Source organism: Varroa jacobsoni, unplaced genomic scaffold (assembly GCF_002532875.2).
Source record: "Varroa jacobsoni isolate VJ856 unplaced genomic scaffold, vjacob_1.0 scaffold_350, whole genome shotgun sequence".
NCBI lineage: Eukaryota > Metazoa > Arthropoda > Arachnida > Mesostigmata > Varroidae > Varroa > Varroa jacobsoni.
The window spans coordinates 43,191-68,072 of NW_019213252.1; the positions used below are offsets into that span (position 1 = coordinate 43,191).

General features: G+C 40.7%; 2 protein-coding genes across 2 annotated transcripts; one reads left to right on the forward strand and one right to left on the reverse strand.

Annotated features, from left to right (window-relative positions):
* Positions 1-5,147: 5,147 nt before the first annotated feature.
* Positions 5,148-23,366, reverse strand: LOC111259593 (monocyte to macrophage differentiation factor 2). Its single transcript, XM_022831752.2, has 6 exons — positions 23,246-23,366; positions 22,750-23,005; positions 13,237-13,318; positions 12,385-12,542; positions 10,970-11,219; positions 5,148-9,813 (listed from the first exon to the last, which is right to left on the reverse strand). The coding sequence occupies exons 1-6, from the start codon at positions 23,283-23,285 to the stop codon at positions 9,520-9,522; spliced, it is 1,080 nt and encodes a 359-aa protein (XP_022687487.2). The 5' UTR covers positions 23,286-23,366; the 3' UTR covers positions 5,148-9,519.
* Positions 9,819-22,022, forward strand: LOC111259594 (uncharacterized). The gene is made up of 4 exons (XM_086967962.1): positions 9,819-9,977; positions 10,416-10,756; positions 17,209-17,340; positions 20,512-22,022. Exons 2-4 carry the CDS (start codon positions 10,724-10,726, stop codon positions 20,686-20,688), a joined length of 342 nt encoding a protein of 113 aa, XP_086824088.1. The 5' UTR covers positions 9,819-9,977; positions 10,416-10,723; the 3' UTR covers positions 20,689-22,022.
* Positions 23,367-24,882: the final 1,516 nt, after the last annotated feature.

Here is a 24,882-nt window from a genome sequence, read left to right on the forward strand (position 1 = left end):
GCGCTTTTACACTCCCCCTAGCCTTCCCCTCTTCACCTTCCTCTCTCAACTAGCAATGGTAGGGCTGCTGGAACTGGTTGCTACCGCTACCTCTGATAAAAGAATGAACCAAACTCCGTAGCGCATTCGGCAGTTAGTCCCTAGAAGAGGGAAAGGGTAACAGGGATCTAAGCCTATTGAACTTGAAAAGATACAGGCACACTTCCTAGCCAGACATCACATCAGCGAAGATTGGCTCTTCACTACGACTATTCTATTACCACGACTGCTACCACTAGGACTATAGTATTTATTTGACCAGGACCAAAACAAAGTAACCCCGCCATCTTGTTAGGGCCGCGAGGGAGGCTGAACGGTGAGCTTGCTAAAGGCAGCGAAGCGAGGAAGGACGTTTGGAAAAAAGTCTCGGTTCGTACGCGCATATGCTTTTGAGTCCTTCGTCAGCCAGCCCTTCGTCTAGAGGACGCTGCGACACGCCCGGAAATTTCAGTTCGCAAGTAAGAAGCGACATCCCGTAAAAGAAGAAGGGTACCGTTCAGTAACGAGTTCTAGTTACGCTATAATGACATCAACGTGGTGTCAAGAAAATCCCCTTTAAACCCGCAACTGGTCCTCTTTATGCGCTCCATGCTACGAGGTACTCTGAATTATTTTCTTCGATGAAAACCTCGTTGCAAGGATAAAGGTGGTCTTGTGCAACAAGTCCATTCATATCTTTTTGTATAAGCACGGCAAAATTTCGTTCGATAAGTACTTTAATAAGCTGTTGCGAATAAGTATATAAGTATAGATCTGTTTTTGCTTAGGTTGCTGCTACATAAGATTGCTAATAGTACACGACGCCGCCTAGTTTTCGTTTTCGTTTCGGCCATTCCCGTTCCCTTGCAATTACGTTTTGTTCTTATAGATAGCAGGTCTGATAGTCTACCTTTAACCTTTTTGCTGTCTACCTATCCACTCGTCGGTTTTTTTTTCCTCTGCAAGCTTCCGTGAAGGTGTCGAGTCACACTGGCCCGCGTGGCGGCTAGGCATGACAACACAAAATTTCCGCCAAAGTCACCCTTGACATTTCAAGCAGCAGCAGCAGCAGCAGCAGCAGACTCTCCCCTTTTTCCCGGGCGGTTCACCCGAGGGAAGCTGGCCCATGCGCATCACATAGACGACCGCACGCTAGAATATTCCGTTCGCTACTTTTGTGTCCCTTCGCAACACTGCATATACTAGGTGCCGCATGCCACGTCACGTGTACAGCTTACACTCAGTACGGCAGCCTATGGGCGCCCACAACACGGTCACATATGTAGACCATAGACTGTTCTCTCGCTTCGCTGAATGCACTGTCATGGACGGAGCGAGTAGGCCAGTCCACCATTCTATTCGATGTGAGTCTTCCACTTTTCCATACTGAACGTCAGGTACTCTTTGTCGTCAGATACCGTTCCTTGGAGTCGGAACAACACTTACGATTCGTCGCTAATGTTTGTAGCCTTGTCGTCGGCTAATCTTTTTTGCAGCTCAGCTGGCCATTTATGACGTAATATTAACGCAGTGTGACACGTACTCCGTCGTCAGAGGTGCGTTGTCTTTGAAGGGACGGCACTTTTAGTAATACCGTCGACACAAGACAGGTGGAGGCAAATGTAAGTGCTCGATATGGCAGCAAAGAGAGCGAGCGCATGTTTACCCCGTTTCAGATCGTTCTGAAATTTTCCGGAAGCCGGAGAACTGTGTTGACCGGGGCAAACTACTGTGGGATAGCAAGAGAGTCTTGGTAACTTGTATGATAGTTACGGTTTTATAACAGTTTTTTCAAACCGTTCAAACAAGTTTCCGTTCAGTAAACCTTTGTACGTTACTTGGTAATGAGGAAGAAGGCAAACGACATACTCAACAAAAAAAAATAACAGCCGCATAGTAGCTCAATCGCGAACAATATCTTAAGTGAAACCTCGCGATAAAAATATTGCTATACGTTTCAGTTAATTCGCATTACGTATTTTTTTTTCTCCTATAGAACGTCAATGTTGCACTTGCGCGTGCGGTTGTTTTAGAGATATATATATATATATATATATATATATATATATATATTATATATATATATAGTAAATGTGCATTCAACAGGTGTTGAGCCGAAAGGATTAGCTTAGCAAGCTCGGAAGTCTAAAATACGATATTTTAGACGTTTTCTAGCTTTTTAAGCTTGAGCTTTCAGATTCAATATTATAACATATCTACGAAAAAATTACTCTGTAAACTCTGTGAGCGTATTCGTTTGCCAAGCAACCTCATACTTGTTACTAAAAGGCCAAAAGCTAGCAAAATATTTGCTTCCTGCAAAGCTAAAAGACGTCATAATCAGGCAGGACGGCGCATGATTCGACTCTATTGGCGTTGCCGGCGCATGACATAAAATGCATAATTGCGTACTTGTGCTATATATAGCAATTATGAAGTGAGGCGAGCTGATTCGGTCTTCGTCCGTCCGCATAAAAGTCTCATTTATGCAATGGCTGCATGATACGAAAATGTAGGTCGTCCTGGAAGGTCGCTTGATCTTTGTACGTGTCTTGTTCCGGACAACTCATCCGCTGTTCATGGCCATTAAAGAAATAAGTAGAAGCTCAATTTATGATCGCAACGGCCATATATTAACTCGACTATAGATTTGTTAGGGTCAGCCGTCAGTTACCGCATAAAGGTTTATTGCTATAATATACGTACAATAATACGGCACCGGTTTTCGCTCGGTGCCGAACCGACGATTAGATCAGGACAAGGCATGAGATTTGCAAAATTTGGCAGTTCCAGACCGTATCTATAATAGAAAATATATAGAAAAAGGAGTAGTGATTTACTTTAGGTGGACCTAAAATTAAAATCTTTAATCGCTTCAGCTTTTTGCCTCAGAATCGCATAAATAATAGATAAAAGACATAGAACGATTGGTAGGAACGCAAATAATACACTACATAAAAACCCACTGTGGATAAAAACGAACTCAATCATACCGTGCTATAAGCGCAAAACGTTACCGGTTATAAAGGTGTAAAAAGTTGGATGAACGTCATAATGGCATATAATATATGTTTTTTTTTTGCATTAAGCATATATATTTTATGTGGTGTGTGTTTAAACAAGTGTCTCTTTTACGCCCGATAAGGCTAGTGCACCTAAGGCACTTTGTTCCTGCTACCGAGGCGGAAGTTTGGGCATACGATAACCACGGCTCTCGACTTGTTCTTGCCGAAAACGTAATGTTAGAATTTTTGTCATTCCTCAATGTATTATATATATGTATATACGCCAAATGTGCATAGACAAATTGCGTCATTTAACGTACGTACCGTGTCGATCGTACGTATGTTCGGAGCTACTGGAAATACCGTAACTATTTCCTTATAAAGATATTACTAAAGAGAATAGGTAATTATCAACAAATAGTTAAAGTGTTTTAGTGTGAAAATTTTTTCTCACAACAGATATCAGTGAATTCAGAATGTGGGCATTGGTATAGCGGACACTTTTGCCACTACAAAATCGGTAACTCGTAGTTTGGATTGAAAAGTAACTTTATTTGAATAGACTCGAATCTTCTATCAGAATAAAAAGCGGCTTTCATTATTATTTTAGCATTTTCAATCAGTCGTATGCGGAAGGATTCTGCCGTGCAACATTTCATAATTCAACGAGAATCATTTTCTATCGAAGTTAGAGAAACATGTAAGTATATAGACAAGTTCTAAGTGCGAGTATACGAATGAATTGAAATTAGAATTTCATAAAAGCGTCCTGCGCGAAATCTCTTGGCGCATTTTGCGCTGGTGCCGTAGCTGTGATAACTTAATCAGTTAAGTAAGCGATTCCCACAAGCCAAATCGCTACCTTAAAACGGACCACCAAAGCTATCTCTGCCACTTCGATGATGGCTTAGTACTCGTAAATTTATTTGATGCCTAAGAATAGGGAGGGGATGATTTCGTTTTGTTATTAGCAGATAAGCTACATATTGTGCTATATAAAATCTATAGCTTTAAATAAATTAGACAATCACTTATCAGCTTTTAATGATGGTAGATTTTTGTTAGCGTGAGGTGGTTATGAACTAGGAGCTATGTTGTTAAATGGGTTCGTAAATCTTTCAACTCACTAAGAACGGCCCATTTGTGACTCAAAATATGAGTAGTGCCATGAAAACTTCTTATAGCTATGGGCCTTTTAGGCAGAAATGCGCGATCGAGGTAACCTACTCTAATTAACTGATCTCGGTTAGAATAAACTGCTATTAAGGGACCTACGTTTAGGGACCATAAGGCAGCACCTTAAAGATTCCATAACGGGCAAGCTAGCGGAAGCTTCGCTTAAGCCAAACATACGCACATTTGAAGGTCTCAGTATATATTCTCCAATAATACAGAATGACCCCTCGGCGGCAGAGTGTCATAGGTTGCCATTGGCTTTAACAGAACGACCTACACTATTTCGAGACCTACCTAAAATATTTGCTCACTGCACAAGATCAGACGACGTGAGGGGTGGTTAGGCGTTGACCAGATCGGGCTGTGGCAAGGGCACTGCTGATGATTATTATCGACAAAAATCACGCGGGCGGAAAAATTGGCCAGAAACACCCTGGCGAAGGAGATTATACTGCGGGAAAGGGGTGGCAGTAACGTATTCCAGCGATAGAGCGATGGACAAGCCGAGAATTTTACCCTAAGCAAATATTTTTATTATTGCGTTTTGCTACTACAGCCAAAAAAGCTTGACTACGCACACGACGCGACACAAAGTCGCGACTGTATATTTAATGTGCAAATAAGTGAACATATACAATTTTTAGCCCGAAAATATGGGAACCTAAAGCGTTCTCTAAATCACCACCTCATAAAAGCACATTACGCTTTCGAGTTTATTAGTAATTTAGTAGTTTATTAGCAGTATTCAAGAATATCTTTTTCTCACGTTAAGGGAAGAAAAATAGGGGGCAAATTATGTCGAATCTCGGCTCCGAGTAATTTAATGATGCTGTTTATCGAACATTTTTATGTGTGTAAGGAAGTTTTATTGTTTCTGAACTCGGTAAGTAGAGATGGCCCCAGTAAATGCTAGTCAATAGTTATCTAAAAAAATGGAAAAGGCCAAAATTGCCTATACAAGTTTCCTTTATTTATCTACTACATTCCGTCATGACAGTTTTATGCATCGGTATTGCGTGCGTCGCTCAACATGTCTCTATACGATATTTATAGGTTATACGGTTTTATTATTAATTGCTTTATATATATATATATATATATATATATATATATATATATGATGTTCCTTATATTTTATTTAAAATTATGTTAGATCCGATATAGTTGATGTTCGTTAATGTCAAAACAGCCGAAGAAGTAAACCAAGCTGGAGGTGGCGGCAGCAGTCTAAGGAGTACAGGAGTTGCTGTTATACAAACGATCGAACAATCGATATGTTTCATTTTCTTTGAGGCAAATGAGGTTTCCCTTTAGAGAGCTTTACGTATTGTTATGCATTCGTTGACAAACAACCAGTCCGTCCTTGTCTGAACTTCACTGTATAGGCGCATGGTAAAGAGGGTCAAATGTTCAGAGGTTTAGGGTCATCTAAACAGAATCGTATCATGGACTATCTAATCGTCCTTTTGATTTTCCCAAATATCTTCTTTGACCACGTCGTCTTTGATATTCACGTTTTACATTAAAGTAAAATATATACTACTACAAGCATATACTACGAAAAATGCTCGTTGGGCCTGGAGGATTAATTAATTAATTAATTCATTTCTACATATACTAAAAGGCTATCCCGATATGTAATAATCCCATTTCATGATTTATTATAATTTAAGTATTCTATATAGATTATAAATTACTAATCTCCTGAAGTTCTGCACATTTCATAGAGGGAGCAAACAATAGTCGCGTAGCAACTATTTGCGTTGATGTGTGTGGAGATATGAGTCAATCTTTTTAAACACTCAGCCCTAAAAATAAAGGCTGCATTCGTAGTGGTGGCGGCGGCGGCGGCCAATCCAATGAATCTAGAGAAAAAAATTCAATTGTTGACGAGTAGGTCAAAAAGGGGGCAGCCATGGTACTGGCAGAGGGGTTATTAACTGTCTGAAGCGCAAATTGGCCAGATCAGACGACTGACTGTTAATGAGTTCGAGTAACTCTCTTACGCTGATATAGTAGACGTTGAACCTGGCGTCAATATATGAAACATTTTATAGGTATTTTTCTATTACAAAAAGCTCAGATGGTAGTATTTGTTGTCCGGGCATTGAGCTTATGTTTTTCAACGACGTTATTAAACCATTGATGCGAGGCCTCCTTCAACTCCGGCACGGAAACCTTCGTGTTTTTTTTTATTTTTTCTTAAAACTATTTCTAACACGAATTTCCGTCAGTTATTACTACTGTTGTTGCATCCGTTCTTGCAGTTTTCGCCGATAGTTTATCTTCTTCCGTGCTCTCTACTGTATTTATAAAGCACACTTGGAGATAGGCAGAAGTGGATCTTTAATAGCTTCATTCTAATCGTCATTGCAATTATCATAATTATGAATTTCTATTTATTGTGCATACTTTAAAAGACGACGAGCTATGTACGGTACGGTATCGTAACTACTACTTCTATCAATAACTTGACATTACATTGACCACAGTTGTGTTGATGGAACTTCATGCGACAACCGACGCCCTTACGTTACGTAATATGTATTTTCCGTACGGATATATACATAAGGAAGAATGTCTAATGAACTATGTATTGTTTATTATGCTGTGTCGTTGTAAATAACAGTAGGACTCTTGGCCTGTTATAAAATCAGAACAGAGGGAAGACGGTTTGGAACATAGCTGAACTTGTTAATTCTTTTAATCACTCTCACTAAACAAACCGAATATGATGTCAATTAATTATATATTTCCCTAAGTATTGTTATTATCTATGTGATACTATAATAGAAAAACGTAAATTGATTAGTAATATGTTATTAAAATGTGATGCGAATATTTGTAAGTTTAATTACCATAGAGCTATTATGACAATCTTTGAATAATTTGAAAAAGTTACGTTTTCCATTATAGTAATTACTGTTTTTTAATAATTATTACTAAATTTAATATATATATATATATATATAAATTATGGTGAGCACTCGAATTAGCAGTCTATTTATCTAATAAACTGAATAACTTGAAATAAAAGCTTAAAAAGAATGTATTGCTTTTAAGCTAACAGACACATATTGCCAAGTAATAACAAATCTATTGATGGAAAATCATCTTAGTTTAACTGTTTTTGTCTTTTGGCATTGCAGAAGAATAGCCCGAAAGCTAGGAACACATTTGCGCTTGTTGTCCAGCAACGCGATTAAAATTCTCTACATCGTCAATTCTCGGTGCTTTACAATATTTACCCACAGCCCTAATTTATAATATTATGGTTTTTCTTTTTATAATAAATACTCAATCCGTTCGCTGGTTTAGTGTGTAATAACTGTCGTAACATACGCTTGTACATATCACACAGGCGGAATGCTTCGGAGGCCGAGGAGGCATCGTCAAAAATTCAGCAATGCGTTATGTGTGTGTGCCAATTCTTGTGTTTTTCTGCATTTCTTCTTCTGTAAGAAGAAGAAATGCAGAACCTCGTAGAAACCCTTCAGAAACCTCGTACTTTGCCAAGAGGAAATCGGATAACGGTGAGTAACGGTGTGTACTCCAGGTTCAAAAGGGTAAGCGATGTCCATGTGTATTTTTTTAATATATAACTTCGCACAGCTTACTGCCTCATCAAGACGGAGAGCTCAAGATGAATATCTTTTCTTATTGGGAGCGGTGAAGTACATAGCAAACGACGACGACGACGACGACGACGACGACGACGACGACGACGACAACGACGACGACGACGACGACGACAGATGCCTGTCTGTCCTTACGGAAATCGTTTTTCGCATGATCGCGGTAAAAGCCGTCAGCATAAATAGGATAGAATGTATACGCAGTCGCTAGGGCAAAGAATAGCCACACGAACTGCCTACATTTTTCGACCGCACTTTTATTGGCTACCTATAAATATATAATCATAAAGTACCCAACATATTTCCACTAACCGAATGCGGGTCAAGAGGCAATAATTTTTTTTTTTTTATTTTCTTTTCTCTATTATTTCTATTTTTCTCTTTTATTTTCTATGACTCAAACACCTGACGCCTCGGGTATTGATGTCAAATGCCAACCTAATTGTTACTGCCTTTGCATACAATGCTACGGAATAAGTAAATACATTTTGTACATATTTTACAAGCCAAGTCAAGCACTCGGTGGTATCACTCCGAGGAGGCTGAGGTAGGCGTCACTTGACCTCCATTAACTAGTGCTGGAAAACGAAATTCTGCGTTATTCATCTTGCGGTGATGAATCAATGCCGATATGAGTAGAATCGCAGCAATCTAGACCCAGGCTCCTTTTCCGCACTCCGGCAGGGGATAAGGTTTACGCAGTATTTAGTTGGTTTGTTTTATAACGATAAATCTTAACTATGTTGCTTTTTTTGGGTCATTGGATGGGGATGTTTTTATATCCCGTTTTAGGTCCGCGTATTTCTAAGAGATTTGCAATAACGAGCGTTAATTGCTCACGGATGCCTGTGCATGATAGAAGGATTTAACTGCATTATCCAAGAGCCTGACTGACTTGGTAAAATCGTGGCATCAGAAAAAGATACCAGCATCGAGCTATACTCAGGAATCTGTACATAAATTACATGATTTCGGTTGACCCATATAATATTGTGCTGATTGACCACATAATATGAAGACCCCATTCTTTTAGCAAGGGAATGTCATCCGATTACATCCGAAATAGCTCTACGCTGAGAAACAATAACGAATGTGCGTATCATTTTTAGTAGAATTTAAAAAAAAATGGCTGCACGGTCCCGGGACTTTGCAAAGACGTTGATACTTTTCTAGATTAAAAGCAATGAAGAAAAGGAAGAACCCTATCTGCCAACCAGTACCATTCACTTTGGTTTTCACTAGGAACAATCTTCGTCTGCTGAAATTCGTCGCTGCCTTCGAAATTTCTCCTTATTGCATCGATAAGAACGTGCGCTTATGGCACACTACTTGGGAACGCCCTCTTTCTTTTAGGTGTCACGATTTTAAGGTATCGGCCGTATCAAGATCGGGCACGAAGCAGCCCCTACGTTTCGAGTCGTTAGGTATTCCATCGGGTGGCTTCTAGCACGAGACGAAGTGCGTCTACGACCGGATTTGAACCCACACCACAACGTGTTGCTAAGATTAGCAGGCGAATACGCCACTAAACAATCATGGCGGCATCCCAATGAACTTAGTGTCCTTTCATCTAACATTTCTAGCTAGCGCTAGTTTGTTACGCACCTCGCAGTGGTTCATATCGTGATCTAGATATTTTCTATAATTTTTCCTGTTTTCCCTCTTTCAACGACAATAACAAGCTTTCAACTTGCGGTGACCTGAGGTGGCTCCACAGACACGAGTGCGGCGGTGCCTTCGACAGCTGGTTCCACTGGAGCTGCGAGTTGTTGTTGTTGTTGCTGCTGCTGTTGTTGTTGTAGTTGTTGCTGATACAGATGCGTGGCAATCGCATTGAAATGTATGAGAGCTGCTAGGTCGACGCAAATGTGCCAAATGGCGTGAGCCAACGGAATACGGCCATCGAGCTTGAAAAATATTACGCCCACGAGGTAGAAGAAACCACCGAGCGCCAATTCGCCAATGCCTGTAAGTGGACGCTGCATCAAAAAAGCGACAGAGAAAAATCGAGCGAGAAGAGCTATCGGATGGTTAGATGGTCCTTTGAACTGGTCGGTTGGATTTGAAAAATAACGGTTTTGGCATCACCACGCGCAAGGAGCCTGATCAATGAATTACGCAATATGGAACGATACATATTGAGGTGATTTTTTTTCTTGCAAATACGATCGCAAGCTTATTACTTATCGTTTGAGCAGGATGTGTACGACATGCAAGTTTAATCAAATATATATATATATATATATAGATATTGTTCTACTCCAAGCATAATTACGATATCGCGATATATTATAAATTATCGTGACGCCTAATAATATAGGCTGAGGAAAGGTCGAGACAGGTATCGAATAAAATGTCCTGCCCAACAAAAAGAATTGCAAACGCTGAGTGAGTATTTGCTGCAGTCGATGTAGCTGCTTGTTAACATAAGATCAATTCTTAATGAAGATTCAACTGGATATTTTTAACATCTTGTAACGTTTGCACTGAATAGATACAAATTGTGATAGTAATATTATGTTGGATCAGATATTAACTATCTACTATCAGATATTAATTAGTTCTTATATGTTATATGTAGGTAAGCGACAGAAAACGACTGAAGTGTGCTAAATAACGGATGTCGCCTGACAGACTGTGCAAGCTAGACAGCAGGCAAACAGCATGGAAGCCCTAATTGTGTTTTTCTTCAGTGGGCGGTCATTACGGAGATATTTGAAAATATATACCGCAGTGGATGCGGCCATTGGAAACGGAAAATATCGATGGGATTTAGCGATCCTACATGCAGACGTAATCTAGACCCAATTTGGGTATAATCTACGGCTGCTAGTGGCACGTGCTGGTTCATATGATTATTACGTGATTAGGATAATTTCGCTTAATACCATGAACCTGCCAACACCCAAGGAAATGCTAAATGTAAGTAAAAATTCAGACATTTTTGGTAAACCTCACCGAAATGATCGTTAATGCTGCAGGGATGAAGGCAATAAATATTAACATGGCACGAGCTGAGCTCGACTGTGTTCTTGTCAATGGGACACGCATTGAGTACTGAGATTTACCGTGTAGGGATAAGCACAGCTACAAAATGTCGAAATCGTTATGAGGTTGAGGTGCGCCTGTACAAACCATATTGAGGACGGTCGCTATTGGAAATATAGCGATGGAACAGTACATGATGACGCTAAATGTCTTGTACTTTTCGTGGTATCGTCGTTGATACAAAATTCCAGCGAAACAGGAAATCCAGATCAGAAAAATCTGGCTACGATCCCATAGAGTGTGGAAGTCTTTGAGCATAAGCCACGGTGTATACGACGATGCAATGAAGAAGTAGATCGTCGAGCGGTCCAGCCGATGTAATGAGCGCTTCAAATCTCTGCAATTAGATAAGCAGAACACCAATCAGGCTAATGATAGATCCTGGATTAAAACAGTTGTGGTTAGATGAGCTACTAACTATTTCGTTCAACAGAGCTAAAGGGAAGACATTTTTTCAGAAAAAGATTGTGCTTATGGCCAGAAAAGGCGATGCTTTGCAGTAACTATCTGCCAAGTTCAGAGATTACGGTGCGTCTACGATGAGCACATATGAAGCTCTGTCTAGGAGCGAGGAGCTATGCTAACGATATGCGTGCCGTCCTTCAAATCAGTTTTACCGGCACGGTTCTGGTTTAACTAGTCATTCACGGTAAATTTTGATCCACGACAATAAATATCGCACCGTGGTTTTGATGCTGTTTCGTCTGAACGAAGCGTGATGTCGCGAAAACTTTTTACAAAAACGACAACGATGTGTGGTCCAGCAAATACGGTGTCTTAGTTTGCTTTGACGTATATATACATACGCGTATGCGTAATAATCTAGATGCTTCGGTTTCTTTACAAAATTAACATTTGTGTTCGAGAAACACACATGACCTCAGTTCATCCTGGCTCATTGAAGCTTCAGAGCAATGCCACTCAATAGTTTGCTAAAACGTTCCTTTAGAACGGGTAAAACTATGGTAGTATAGCAAAATTGATCATTTCTTTTTATACTATTCGACAGAAATTCAGAGAAATTTTGTCAAAGAAAAATTCGTATCCGTATATAGCCTTGTCCCGTACAATCCCCTATACATATATATGGGGCTGGAATTAATCTTTAACACGTTGAAGCGGTTGGCACTTATTTATATGAAGCACTTATTTGTGCTTAATAATAGCGATATAAGACTGAGAAATTGCACAAATAAAATGTTAGAGAGAAATATTGCTCATCAAACATTCCGGTTGTTCTCCTCCGTGGAACCAGTGCTATATGAATATTATATATTGACAGTTCTGTTGACCATCTTATATTGTTAAATAAGCGAGTAGCGGGGACGGATCGTTGATGAGTAGGGTTAATTAAATTCTATAAATTAGTTACTACCTCCATGGCACCTCGTAGCACAGCAATGCCCAATAGCTCTAGCTAGACCTAACTACGCTAAGGAAAATAGGCCAGCTCTGCGTCCTACAAACGAGTGGCTGCATGCATCCTAGTTTAGACTGCTCACTGTAATTTTCCGCAGAAAAATATCGAATGGAAGATCGTCGACACAAGAAATAGCGCTATAAGAGCGGAACCATAGAGGATGGCGCAGATTTGTTGTCCACGGGACTCCGATTCGTTAAGTAGATGCCACATCCCTTTGTAGCTCGGCACCACCGCTAGCTGCAAATTATGCAGTAAACAATAAATACAACAAGGATAATTTGTTATAGACATATAATCGAGTTTTTTTTCTTTCTTTTTCGTATATATAACGTTGTTGCATATGCGTGAATGCCGCTATTTAGTGGCTGACAAGATATACTTTGTGGAATAAAAAAATCTTGCGCATTCAACGATCATGCTCATTACTAGAATTATTGGTTTCACGGATCTGCTAAGTGTTGTGAGATACTTTGCTGATACTCAGGATTGTTTTTGTTTGGGAGTGAAGTTCCGACGTTTTTGCAATGATAACGAGATCTAACTTTAACCTGTCAGAGAAATCAACGAAATGTTTGTTCATCTTGTCTATCACTATGACCATTTCATATTCATTAGCTACTATAGGCCGCACATCGTAGAGCAAACGAAGTAGAGTATTCTAGCATATGTATATACTTATATATCGTTTCGCAATTTTCGTTGAGGCACTGCTATTATGGATGCTGAATTGAAATTTACAAGCTAACAGTTGACTATGATGAGAACGGCGATATACAGTCTCGGAAAGCTGTTTTTGGGATCTATTGGTTTTTCAACTACAGCTGCCTTTTTGTATGTTGACACTTTTATATAACTCGCCGTGGACGGTGTCTAACGATAAACGTATCCCCATCGGCAAGCCAGAAACAGCACACAAAATTATAATACTAACCAAATGCGTAACGACGTTAGCAATGTGCTCTATCTCGGTGGGCACGTATGGCTCGTCCGGCCGAGGCGGGGCGTTCATCCACCTGCAACAGTAGCAACGATGCCAGTAACACGGTAAGCAAAATTTTCAGCTGTCTTTCAAATAAGTGATTCTTTTTTGCAAGATTCATTCTGGACCAGTGCTGGCGGTCTTGTAACCAATACCACACCCTTAAAATCCAGCTACAGTCTTGTAGTTACTGTAGTTTCCGAAAGCTATCCTATGGTACACATCTTTAGAATTGTACCACATCATACCGATGTGACAAATGCAGACAGACGCCTCTTGTATATACCGAAGAAGTTGACCGTTTTCGGAGAAATAAAAACACAGAATTTCTTTCAGACTCAGCGCCGCTATTAGGGAAGTATAAACTATTCAAATCGATGTGTTTCAAATGTGGGTGTTTTAGATTCTGCTACAAACAGCTTCTTCCTTTTATTAATTACAATACATTTATTTACATCTGTTTATAATACAAGTAATTTCCCATTGCAGTGTTTGCGCTGTTGTCAGGCGCTACCATTTAGATCTTAAATGATAGAGATTTCTCGAATTTGCTGCCTGAAGGGACCTAATTGATCTCAAAAAAAACAGGCCCAAGTTAACCCAAGGAGATCCGCTGTCATATGATAGGAGTTAGTACCATAGGGCAAAAAAATAGGTTATTCTTAGACCAGTTGACCAGTCCTTGGTTAGACTGCGAACGAGGTACTACTGATTTTACCTAGAAACATTCCTCTTTTGAAATAGCACTAAAATTCCCTTGGGAGACATTTTATAATTTGTGGTCTCGGTAAGATGGCTGTTTTAAAATATGCAGTATTACCTTACTGTTTCCAATGGGCGTTCTACATTATAGGTAAGCATTAAGGACACAGCAGACAAGTGTCAAATGTATTTAACAGATAGACTAAGATTAATTAAAATTAGTGTAGGACCAACTTCATAATTACGCTTAATAAAGAGAGCTCTAGCTTTCTGTAACTTTGGGGTTCCACGTAGACGCTCTCAAATTAGCCCATCTTTCTCTGAGTATGAGTATTTGTGATCTGTGCGAAGTTCTAAGTTATTATAATCTAGCCATGGGGGTTCTCACACCTCCTGTTACATTAACATACTTTTTATTCTTATTATTATATATTATTAACCATATACGTATGAGTTGGCATAGAACAGAGCCTGGAACCTAAAAACAAACGACTATTATTATGCTACTAATAATTAGTCAGATTAGAGCGCACAGATTGCGCAGAGATCTACTGGCTAACTAAGGACTATTTACGTGAAACTCTAGGTTTACGGGCCGTTAGGCCTACTAATCAAATTCAATGAACCTATTGAATTGATAGTACATTTCATTTTTTTAGTGGATTTATCGTATATTGACTTTTTGATTGACTCGTACATTGTCTTATACAAATAATAACAGATGTATAAATATGATAGTTTGTCTGCGGACATTTGAATCCACAATTGGCCAAGTATGCCAAGCAAGATCGATTCTGCTACTAATTTTTTCAATTAGTTTTATTATGCAACGGCATAAGCATTGATTGAGGAAGCCCATACGCTTAGTTAGTAATAATATGTCGCTGCACCTCACATATTTCAATTTCAACGAATTTACTCCTTTCCATTTTTCTGACTAACACTGTACACTCATTGGCGCGCCTTACACCAGGCCTGCAACGAAGCCTATCTGCTTAGTTCATAGGGTTCATGCAACTTTCATAAATAAGATCTCAGTGCTATGATGTGAGGAACGGTTACCGGTGTGCTTTTGCCGTGTCGCAATCAGTATGCCTTCAGTCATTGCTAAAAACGCTGAGACACATATTTGACCACATACAGGAGCGGCATACTCATCAGTTATGTTTTTTTACACCGCTAATTTATGTGACGCAAAATATTCCATTCACTTAATAACATTCAAGTGTATTATATCCTTCAAAACAGACAATATACGGGTAAACGTGCGTTTATCTGACCATGATACTCAACGGCAATTCGTTTTACACGGCCTAGCAATGATGATAACCAAATACGCCATGTGATTTCTGGTATAGGCTGATGTAATGCGTACCTAGTCGTGTACGCAGTTCAGGCCTACTACCATAAGTTTATCAAATGTAACCGATACTCTAAGCAAAGATTCCCAACCAATAGACCAAGAGAGCGTTGCCCATGCAACGATAATAATATCAAAATCAGCCTAATCGTTTGCCGGAAGGGGATTTCGATTGGATCTATTGACCAGTCATACTTAAACAACAGCAAAACTCTTGCACCTAACTGTTTTCTCTATAATCACTAAACGCAATCGCTCGTAACAGCCACAAGACTGGCTAAGCCCTCCAGCGATCGGAAGCAGGTCGACCGCGATCGTCACATGGGTTCGACACAAAGTGTACAGAAGGTCATCGCATGATTAAGATCATTATGTTTATTTAGCGGACTCATTCATTTTCACGGCACCACCACAGTCGATTGGTGCGCCGCAGCCAAGGAGCTTAGTTAGGGACCATGGTGAAGTTCATGACGAGTGAATGAACTTTAAAAAATTTTTTAATTACGCGCCGCTAGCAGACGAAATTTGGCGGATAAATGTTCCAGTTTTCTGGAAACTAGTTAGTGAAAACCAGTTGAATTTACTCCAGGAAAAGTAAGTTCAGAAGGCAAACCTCCTTTAGTCTTGCTAGGCAATGTTTGTTAGTCGAGTTTTTGTATCTCTAAGACCGCAGTACTGTGGAAATTCATCGAAAATCGGCGAAGACATAAAGCAAGGGAACTTCAGGCAAGAGCACAGTACGTGAGTGGTGCACAAATTTCAGTTACGGAGATTGAAGTGTTGAAGACGAGAGAAGAAGTGACTAGATATCAGGACCCGAAGGACAAGAAGAGAGGCCACAATCGAGCAGGCTTTTTATGAGAGCAGAATTTGGCGTCTGAGGACTCATTCGGCAAAATCTAATATTTCACATGTAATTTGTAATGGAGTTATAACCCATACACTGAAAATGCGTAAATTGAGTAAAAGATAAGTCTCTAATGAATTGACTCTACGCCAGTCGAAGATGCGTGCGGTACACTCATCTGCAAGTTTAAAGACTACAACAAAACACTTTCCTGGAGCAGATGGTCGCGGTAGACCTGACATGGCTCAATATAGATCGCTAGCCGGAGAGGAGTTAGGCGAGAGAACGGGGTCACCCTTGAGAGAATTTCAGTTCAGTGCCAAGTACGTTTCAAAGCAAGCTGAAGGTAGTATTTGCAATGGACTTAAGGAGCACTTGGTTCTAAAAGATAGTCGTCGAAAACGAAACAGCGCCTTCCTAGAGCGATTCATGAGGCTATGGCATGGTAATCGAAAACACGCAGTTTGGTTACTTGATAACAACGTCAGACTGAATTAAGCAAAGAAATATTCAACACTGACTACAACACACTGGTTTTCTCGATCTAAATCCGTGTGACTAAGAGGCTTTTAACAAAAAAAAAGCAATTGCTGGGCAAGCGTATGTTACTTTCGATTTACTTCGGGAAGTCATAGATAGAGGAATTACATATAGGAAGACGAATTGTAGGTACTCGTCTGGAAGCTGCCAGATCACCGGAACAAGTGCATCAAAAATAAAGGAGGATACCTCTATCACATATTTAAAAGCCTTTGTTATAGTCCCATTAGTTTGAACAATGTTTTATGTCAAAGTTTTTCAGATTCCTTTGTAAAAGCCTAACGACACTAATGATAATAATAATAATACTGTTAAAATACATCTCGATCTCTTCATTTATACCTGATTTAAGGCTAGGTCTTTTATACTGCCGTTCCGGTTCCTGTATCTATTACACCGTTAAGTGCCTTAATATGGTTTAATATATACTCTGGATAACCTTAATTTCTAACCTTTTTTTTTGCCTGCGTTGTAGTATCGTAAGAAGTATCGAGAAAAACCAGCTGCTAGCGGATCTCGCTCTTTTAGGTTCTGCTTGCGTACACAGTCACCGCACAGTATAAACCGTGGAGCAAAATTTGGAACAAGACTAGTTAACACTTATCAGGTATTTATTTACCCGCAACATATGCTTTTGCCAAATCAGATTTTTTTTTTAAAATTAATAACATGTTATGCATTAGAGATGAAAAAAGTCGTCTGTTAACAGACGTTGATTCTAATGCGTACGCTATGTAATCCCCCAGAGCTGCTCAGAAGCTGCTAGACTTTTGCGAAGCCATTCCTGTTATAAGAACTTGCTAAAGGATTGTGCGCTTCTGTGCGCTCAAGCATAGGAACTCCGGCTTCCGAAAACTGTTTGGCTTAGTGTATCCCTTATTCGATTTGCCCCCTTGTGTGCGCTTATATATGAAGTCGGCTAAAAGGCTATTTTTCCTAACTTTGACTAAGGCCGCCCTAATTTTTCTAATATCTATAGAACCGACCACAATCATCTTCTTCGAAAAATCCTCATAGACATTTTATCAATTCTCGATTTCTTTCCTTTAATCCTATAGCAGTTGGCCGATTCCGACTGAGCGAGCTACCGTGCAAGAGACTATAGCGTTTCAGTTAGTATCTGAACCTATCCTTAAGAGCTCCTCGAGAAGTTTGCCAACTTGTGGCCACTTCGAAGCTACTTCCATTACTTTAAAATGTATTTCCTCTATGTAGAAGTTCCATATAATATTTGCAAAATCGATGACTACAAACGGCATAAACGCCCGGTTGATGTACGTCTGCCACAATGAGCAATAAGCTCATAACGACCGTAGGGTTAGGACCAAACTGTAGTGCTGCTTGTTTAAATGTTTCGCGTTAGCAAGTGCGTAGAGCAAGTACATGTCATAAACGGGATCAAACGTGTCCATGTTTCAAATCCTATACCCTTGCTACGTTAGCTGGCCAGTACTTCCAGCTACTAGTTTTAGCGCTACCATAGGGCTAATCTACTTTAAACTGTTCACTTCAGTAAGCCTTTTACGATCATCATATGAATACAGGAAAGTTCAATCAAAAATGCAAATATTCCTTAGGTGTCGTTAAGGTTAGGTCCAGCTAGTCAGAAAAGCCTGTTTCCGTGATAGCTTAATAGGGAACGTCGTTGCCTCGTAATCTTAAGGACACGTCGTGGTATATGTTCGAGCCTGTGAATAAACGCACGTCGCGCTGATGGAATGAGTGACAGCGATACTGGACGTAAAACTCGAAATACACGGGTTAGAAAAACCGACGTGCCAGAAAAATGAGCTATACACGAAGTATATACGTTGTACAGTTTTTACGTAAATGCCATGTCACGACGCTTACGTAGAGAAACACCAAGCTGCCGCGTGATTGTAACCACTTCACCAGTAGATTTCCACATGCTTTAAATAAACAGTTTTAAAAACTTTGTTTTTTTTTTCTCCCTGATACGATACACTAGCAGAGAAACAAAAGGCATACTTCCATTTTTTTGCTACCAACATATCGTATGTGAAACGCATGGCGTATAGCGCAGTAATAGCAATAAATGCTCGCTAAAGCTTGAATTTAGCCCATGAAAATACGACATCAGTTATCAGCCGGTCGACATTATAGGCCGTGATAGAAAAGGAAGTGCAGAAGTGGCCCTATTTACCGCTTCTAAAAGCGATCGTTTTCGACCTATGAAAGAGGAGAGCTTGTTGTGACATTGGCCTTAGCTGGCTAGCTTTTGTTTAGCACATCTACGGTTGTGAACTGCATCTCCAGATAAGAGTAACGACATTCCTTTATTGTGCTATTCAGTTAAATTTGTCTCATATTGAGACATATATTTACACGTAGCGATTGGCAGAGTTATTTATGGTAATAACGTAACGGGTCAGTCTTGACTCTGTTTAAATGGCTGAAGGTACTCTTAAATTATACTGTTGTTAGGACTACACGGAGTAATAATATCGCTTTGGCCTTTGGCGTCAAAGTTTACATGCTTCTGACTTTTCGCTCAAATGCAATGCATAGGTATGTAAAAAAAAATTTGTCTTTTCTCTTTTTGAAAACATTTTTTGCATTGTGTGTGTTCTTCTTCCTGCACCAAAGTAATTCGCTCGCAGTACTTATTACTAAATGATAACAATGGTGGAATTATTTTGCCTAACCTGTAAATCGCGATTCGCGAGCGTAAGTTGCTAAGTTTCCCTGGTCTGGTCAACTTGAACAGATAGCCAAAATACATTACACGCAAATCGAAAAGAAAAAAATATTTTGATAACTTTGTACATTTCCTGCTCTACCTGATCTTCATCTTTTACTCAATTCGCTCGGTTTACCATAAGAAGCCTGCAATCGTTTTCTGTTGCTGGTGCCGTTGTTAAAACAATAATTGAGATATTTAAAAGGCCTTCACTTTGCCGCGCCTCAGCTAAATGGGACCGTGCCTGCTGCGAGAGGCTGCTGTTGGCCTGAGGTCTGTTTTAGGTGGATCACTCACTGAACAGAAGACTGTCTCAGTCATTTTTATCGGTCATAAGGTCGCAGGCTAACCTTAGTTGGAACGCCGACTTAATATCGTCTACTACCTAGGCTTGCTTGGAGATAAGATCTTTCATTATGCATCTTGCTTAAATCTCAAAGAATAATGTGCGTAAGCATCTGGTATTGGATAATTAAGTGATGTAGTTATTTTTAGAATGGTCGCAAGCTATACAAAAGATTATGTCTGTATGCCCAAATGTTATTGCGGAAATCTTTTGTTATCAGTTTGTGTTCATGGTAACGTTTCAACAGTCCCATCAAGGGTTTACAATTAAGGCGTAGGAAAGGCATTCTGTACAGCATATATTACTCGTACTAGAAAGGGTTTCAGATCAAAGTGATACATTCATCGGCCTTACATATTCACTCTTCATCCTTTGTTTTTTGAGTGGGCCCAGAAGGGAAAAAACAGGTGGGTGGCTAGGTTGTTCCGGCAGAAGAATACACACACTTATCGACTTACTTACATCTATAGTTAGAGTAACGAATTTACGCATTTTCCAACACCTCAGCTGTTCTTCAGTTGAGCGTGGCGCTAGTTGTAGCGGCTCTAGTCTTGTTGGCATTGTTACGTTTCAGCTAGTTCGTACGAAAAAGAGCTGTCTTAGAGAATTGTCCGTCTGGTGAGCATCTGTTCTGTCTAATGGCTCTGCCCAAGGTACAAAATGCAAATCTGTCTGCGTATCTACGTACCTAAGCGTGATCATTTGATGCTTGCTCTCTTTTTGTCACACAGGTCGAGACAATACTACAGCCGCCGTTGTTCCTGTCACAAGAGCGTCGCAACGCCGGTGTTTGCAACGGGGCTGTTCTACGTATAAGGGTTCTTCTTCAGACGCAGATGCACATGCTTAATACCAACAGTATCTCTCAAACGATGGCTATGAACAACCACATCTCACGACGCAGCTGACTGGTTTACGAGGGCAAACAGAAAGTAGTACTATAGCGCAGCAGCGGTCTTAGCATAAATGTTACCAGAAGGTTCGCTTACTCTAACGGGACTGGGAAATCTGTCCGGACGGCATCGTGATCGACTTGCTCAGAATACTACGGCTTTAACACTGTAGAATAGACAGTCTTAATGGCGCAGAACTGTGAAGCACCGCGACAATCCAAAATGCCCTTGACCGTGGGCAGGCCAGTATAGTTTCCGTGAGAATGTGTGATGTGGCCTGGTTACAAGAAGGGTAAAGAAGGGTATCTCCTAAGTAGTATGGTAGCAGCAACGAAAATTTGGTAAAAACAAAGATACAGAGGTTGAATCGGATAACAGCGAACCGCTACAGTAGGAGCTGAACGGCGGAAAATACATTATTACAACAGAAGTAAATGATGTATCATAGAAAGATCTGGAAGACTTTTAGCAAGTATAAAAAAAATTTGCAAAATAAATTGCTAGTTTCTCAATTTATATATACACTATAGGTGTCGTTAGAAAAAGAATAAGGGCAAACACGAAGAGAGCAGATCTGTTATGTCCTAGGTAAGGCAGAGCAAATCCTCGAAAGACGAGAAAACATTTAACCATAGCTCTACTAATTTTTTAGTGATTCCTCGATAACTTTTATGTTGGCAGCACTTGAGATAAGTGCCCAAACTTATTTGAAAGCTAGATTATATAGATGAATTTACTCGGGTATTTGCTAGGGAAAAATTTCAGCAAATCACTTATTGACCACTGTTAACATAACAAAGGCCACTAATAACCGACCCGGACATGGTGTTCGTAGACAATTAAAGGCACAAAGCAGTTCATGACGTCGATTATAGAGTATGTGCCACAGCCCTGCGATAGCCTTTCAGTTACCACGGTAAAATGACGCCCATTGTTTATACCTGCACCTAAGGCTGACCTCTTTCCGTATTGCTAGCTATCGAGTAGATCGTATATTTGCATACTCATATAATAACCGAGAAGTGTTCAACGGGCTTTTAGGGTTGAGCGGTTATTCATAAGACGGTTGTACAACTGCGGGATGAACACTACAGCCTGAACATTTGTCCTTTGACGAGGCGGGGAAGTAGAAGTTGTTATCTACTGCAATTGATCGATGGTGCTTATAGTAGGGACCATAATTAAACTAGGAATTCCAAGCATACTATTAGTATTGAACGTACCGCCCCCATGTCATTATTTTACGGTCTTCTTGATTGTGTCCTTCTAGGCCTTTGGGGAAGCAACGCGCGGTCGCGCTCTTCTCTAAGGCAATAATAAAGTAAAAAATGCCCACATTATTTGCCAAATTACACTTGCCTTACTTGAGATCTACTCAAATTCAACCACCTATCAGTGGAACTAGTTCTGTGCGTACCTTCAACGAATAAGTAAAAACAAACTTAGGATAAGGCCGACGCATGGTTGCTAAATCTGCCGTCCTTAACTAGCAAAACAAATGCAATTTCTAAAAATAACTTAGAACTATTTCATACGAAAATTACATTGAACTATAGTGTCGATTCGTAGGAGTACCGTCACATTACTTTCTATTTTAAAATTCCGCAATAGAGCAGATCGTTAACCGCTTAAAAGAATAGATAATCTCAGATTGATCAATAACTTCCTTATTACTGTGCATAAAGTTAATCTGTATGTCGAAAATAACTATCGAAACCTGAAAATTGATCGAACGAATGAAATTTCCTTATGGAGACTAGAACACAACGGAAAAGGACATATATTTGGTAGCAGGATATAAGAATTTACACGTCTAGGTTCGCTTGGTTTATCTTAATATTTTATTGAATAAGAACAATATCTCATAGAGAAGTCGAAAAGTGCATCAAAGATAATAATGAAATAACAATAGTCAAACATATTTGCCCCTCTCTGATTAAATGAATCTGCATCCGGCTCAGCATGGTAGCTGTAAAAGAAAATACGTCGTGTTCTTGTAGGTCTTTTAGTAACGAGTGGCAAATATGCTCTATACATGATTGCATTCGATTGAGTTGATTTCAGAACGACACCTACTTGATGTGCCCGAATTCTCTAACGACACGCTCCCGGACGCAGCACATGTGCTTGACGAAATAGCGTGGCCAAGTGGCACGCTCTGACGCCCCTACAGACTGCTTCGTCGACACCGGACTAGACCTAACGTCATTGGTTCCGGTCAACATTTTAGCTGTTGCTGTCACTTTCGCCTGCCTCTGACGTTGTCTTCGTACAATGGGGCTTGCTATGAACGCACCGGAATCGGCGATACGTTTCCTGGTATCATCGGGTCCTGTGTTATTGAAGAAGCACCAGAAACCTCATCGATTTGGAGCTATATAGTGACCTACCTTGTTGTATACCTGTAAGCTAAGAAACGCAGCGGTATACTACCGCCATTTACACATGAACACACATAGCTTAAGTCATCGAGCACTCTTCATTTGCTTTACTTGTCCAGCAAGGACATCGATTTTCACTTGACTTCTTTGTTGTGACAGCTGCGACGCCAGCAAAGCTGGACCACACTCACGGTATGAACGTCGTCGCCGCCGTCGCTGTCTCCACGACATTGATTTAGTTAACCGGAAACTCTTTCGACGGATCTACCAGTATTAAGCTTGAAGCCCTTTCATCGGCCACATATTAGTTACGCGCAGTACCGCATGAATTTAGCGCAAACGAAGTATAACTGGTGGATACGGTAGAATAGAATAGGGTTTCTTCGCTATGATCTCGTTCCTCTACTGCTTGTAAGATTCCTTTGTTCGTTGTGCAGTGCGACCTGTTCATCGTCGAAAACCGCGCGCGCTGCTACTCGCGGTACCAGAAAGCATCACGATGTACAACACTACCGTTACAAGCAACACCAGCAGCAACTAACAGCAGAAAGAGGAAGACTACCTGGACCACAGGCACCAGCGTGCTACCTGACTGCGCAAAGGCCTTCTCAGCCTTCGAGAGAGTAGCGGTAGATATATGAAGAAAAGGTAAGCGAGTTAGTGATCGAATAGGTAGCGGATGCAGCAGAGGCATCAGCTAGTCCTGCACACCGCGTCCGCCGTAAAGGCCAGCAACATCGTTACCATTCACACGAGCAGCAGCAGTAGTGATAGAACGGTCAACACCCATTGCTGCCGTGGGAGTATTACCTCGTTAGACATATACGTAAGACGGCTCACGTAAATGCATAGGTCTCTCAGCGCTGTCGCAGTTGATCAGGGCGGTTGGTGGAGCTGCTGTAGCAGTACAGAACAATCATGCTAGCACAGTGAATTAGCAAAAATCCAGACTTGTTGAGAACACCTTACTAATAGAGCAGTAATTGGCAGACCTCCGAATACCAATAGACGAATGGCCAGGTGAATAGCTGAGTTAAGAAGAATCAGAAGTCTGCGGTAGCCGTACTAAGACGATTGCATACCCTTCTCGAAGAACGCTGGTGCTGCTGCCTCGAGGAGGAAGGCCAAGAGGAGGCAGCAGCGAAGAGACGAACGTGGCGCCCCCTACGGAGCGCTGACGCACATGGAGGCACAGGAGCAGCCAGACAGCCGGTCAACCATAAGCGTCTCTGAACCGTGGCGGTCATAGGGATCTGTAAGGGAAAGGAGAGGCGATGCTTTTGTGGAATTGACTAGGTAAGTGATGGGGCTGATTGAGAGGTGGCTACCTTATATTTGAGGTCCCTCTTTTTCGTAGGGGAAGGGAAGTAGAAGAGCGGACTTAGCCCAGCGCAAAAAACATGGCCTGGAAATGGGGAATAGAATAAGATGGAGGTTTTGTGTTCACTCAGAACCAACAAACGGAATCGACAGCAAGGGAATCCCATAGATTTTATGTTGACGTTCGTTTTAGTTTCCTGCGAGTGTGCGCTCTCCATGTTGAATCCTTCTGGCTTAGCCCGCTAGTAAAATTAAGGGGGACAGCTCCGTATCCCTTTCTCGTATCCAGTAAGTTCGAATGGTCGTCATGAGAAGATCAGTATCAACAGGGGAGCACGACGCACAATTTGCGCGAGGGATAAGACTAAACAAAACCAGCAAAAAGAGACTCTCGCTGCAAAAGGTGCCGTGCTCATCTGCGGTTCCTGCAAAGCCACGCCAATGACCTTGAAAAAACATTGCATGCTCAGTGTATTGGCAAACATAGCGTGTACGAGCCTATTCAGCC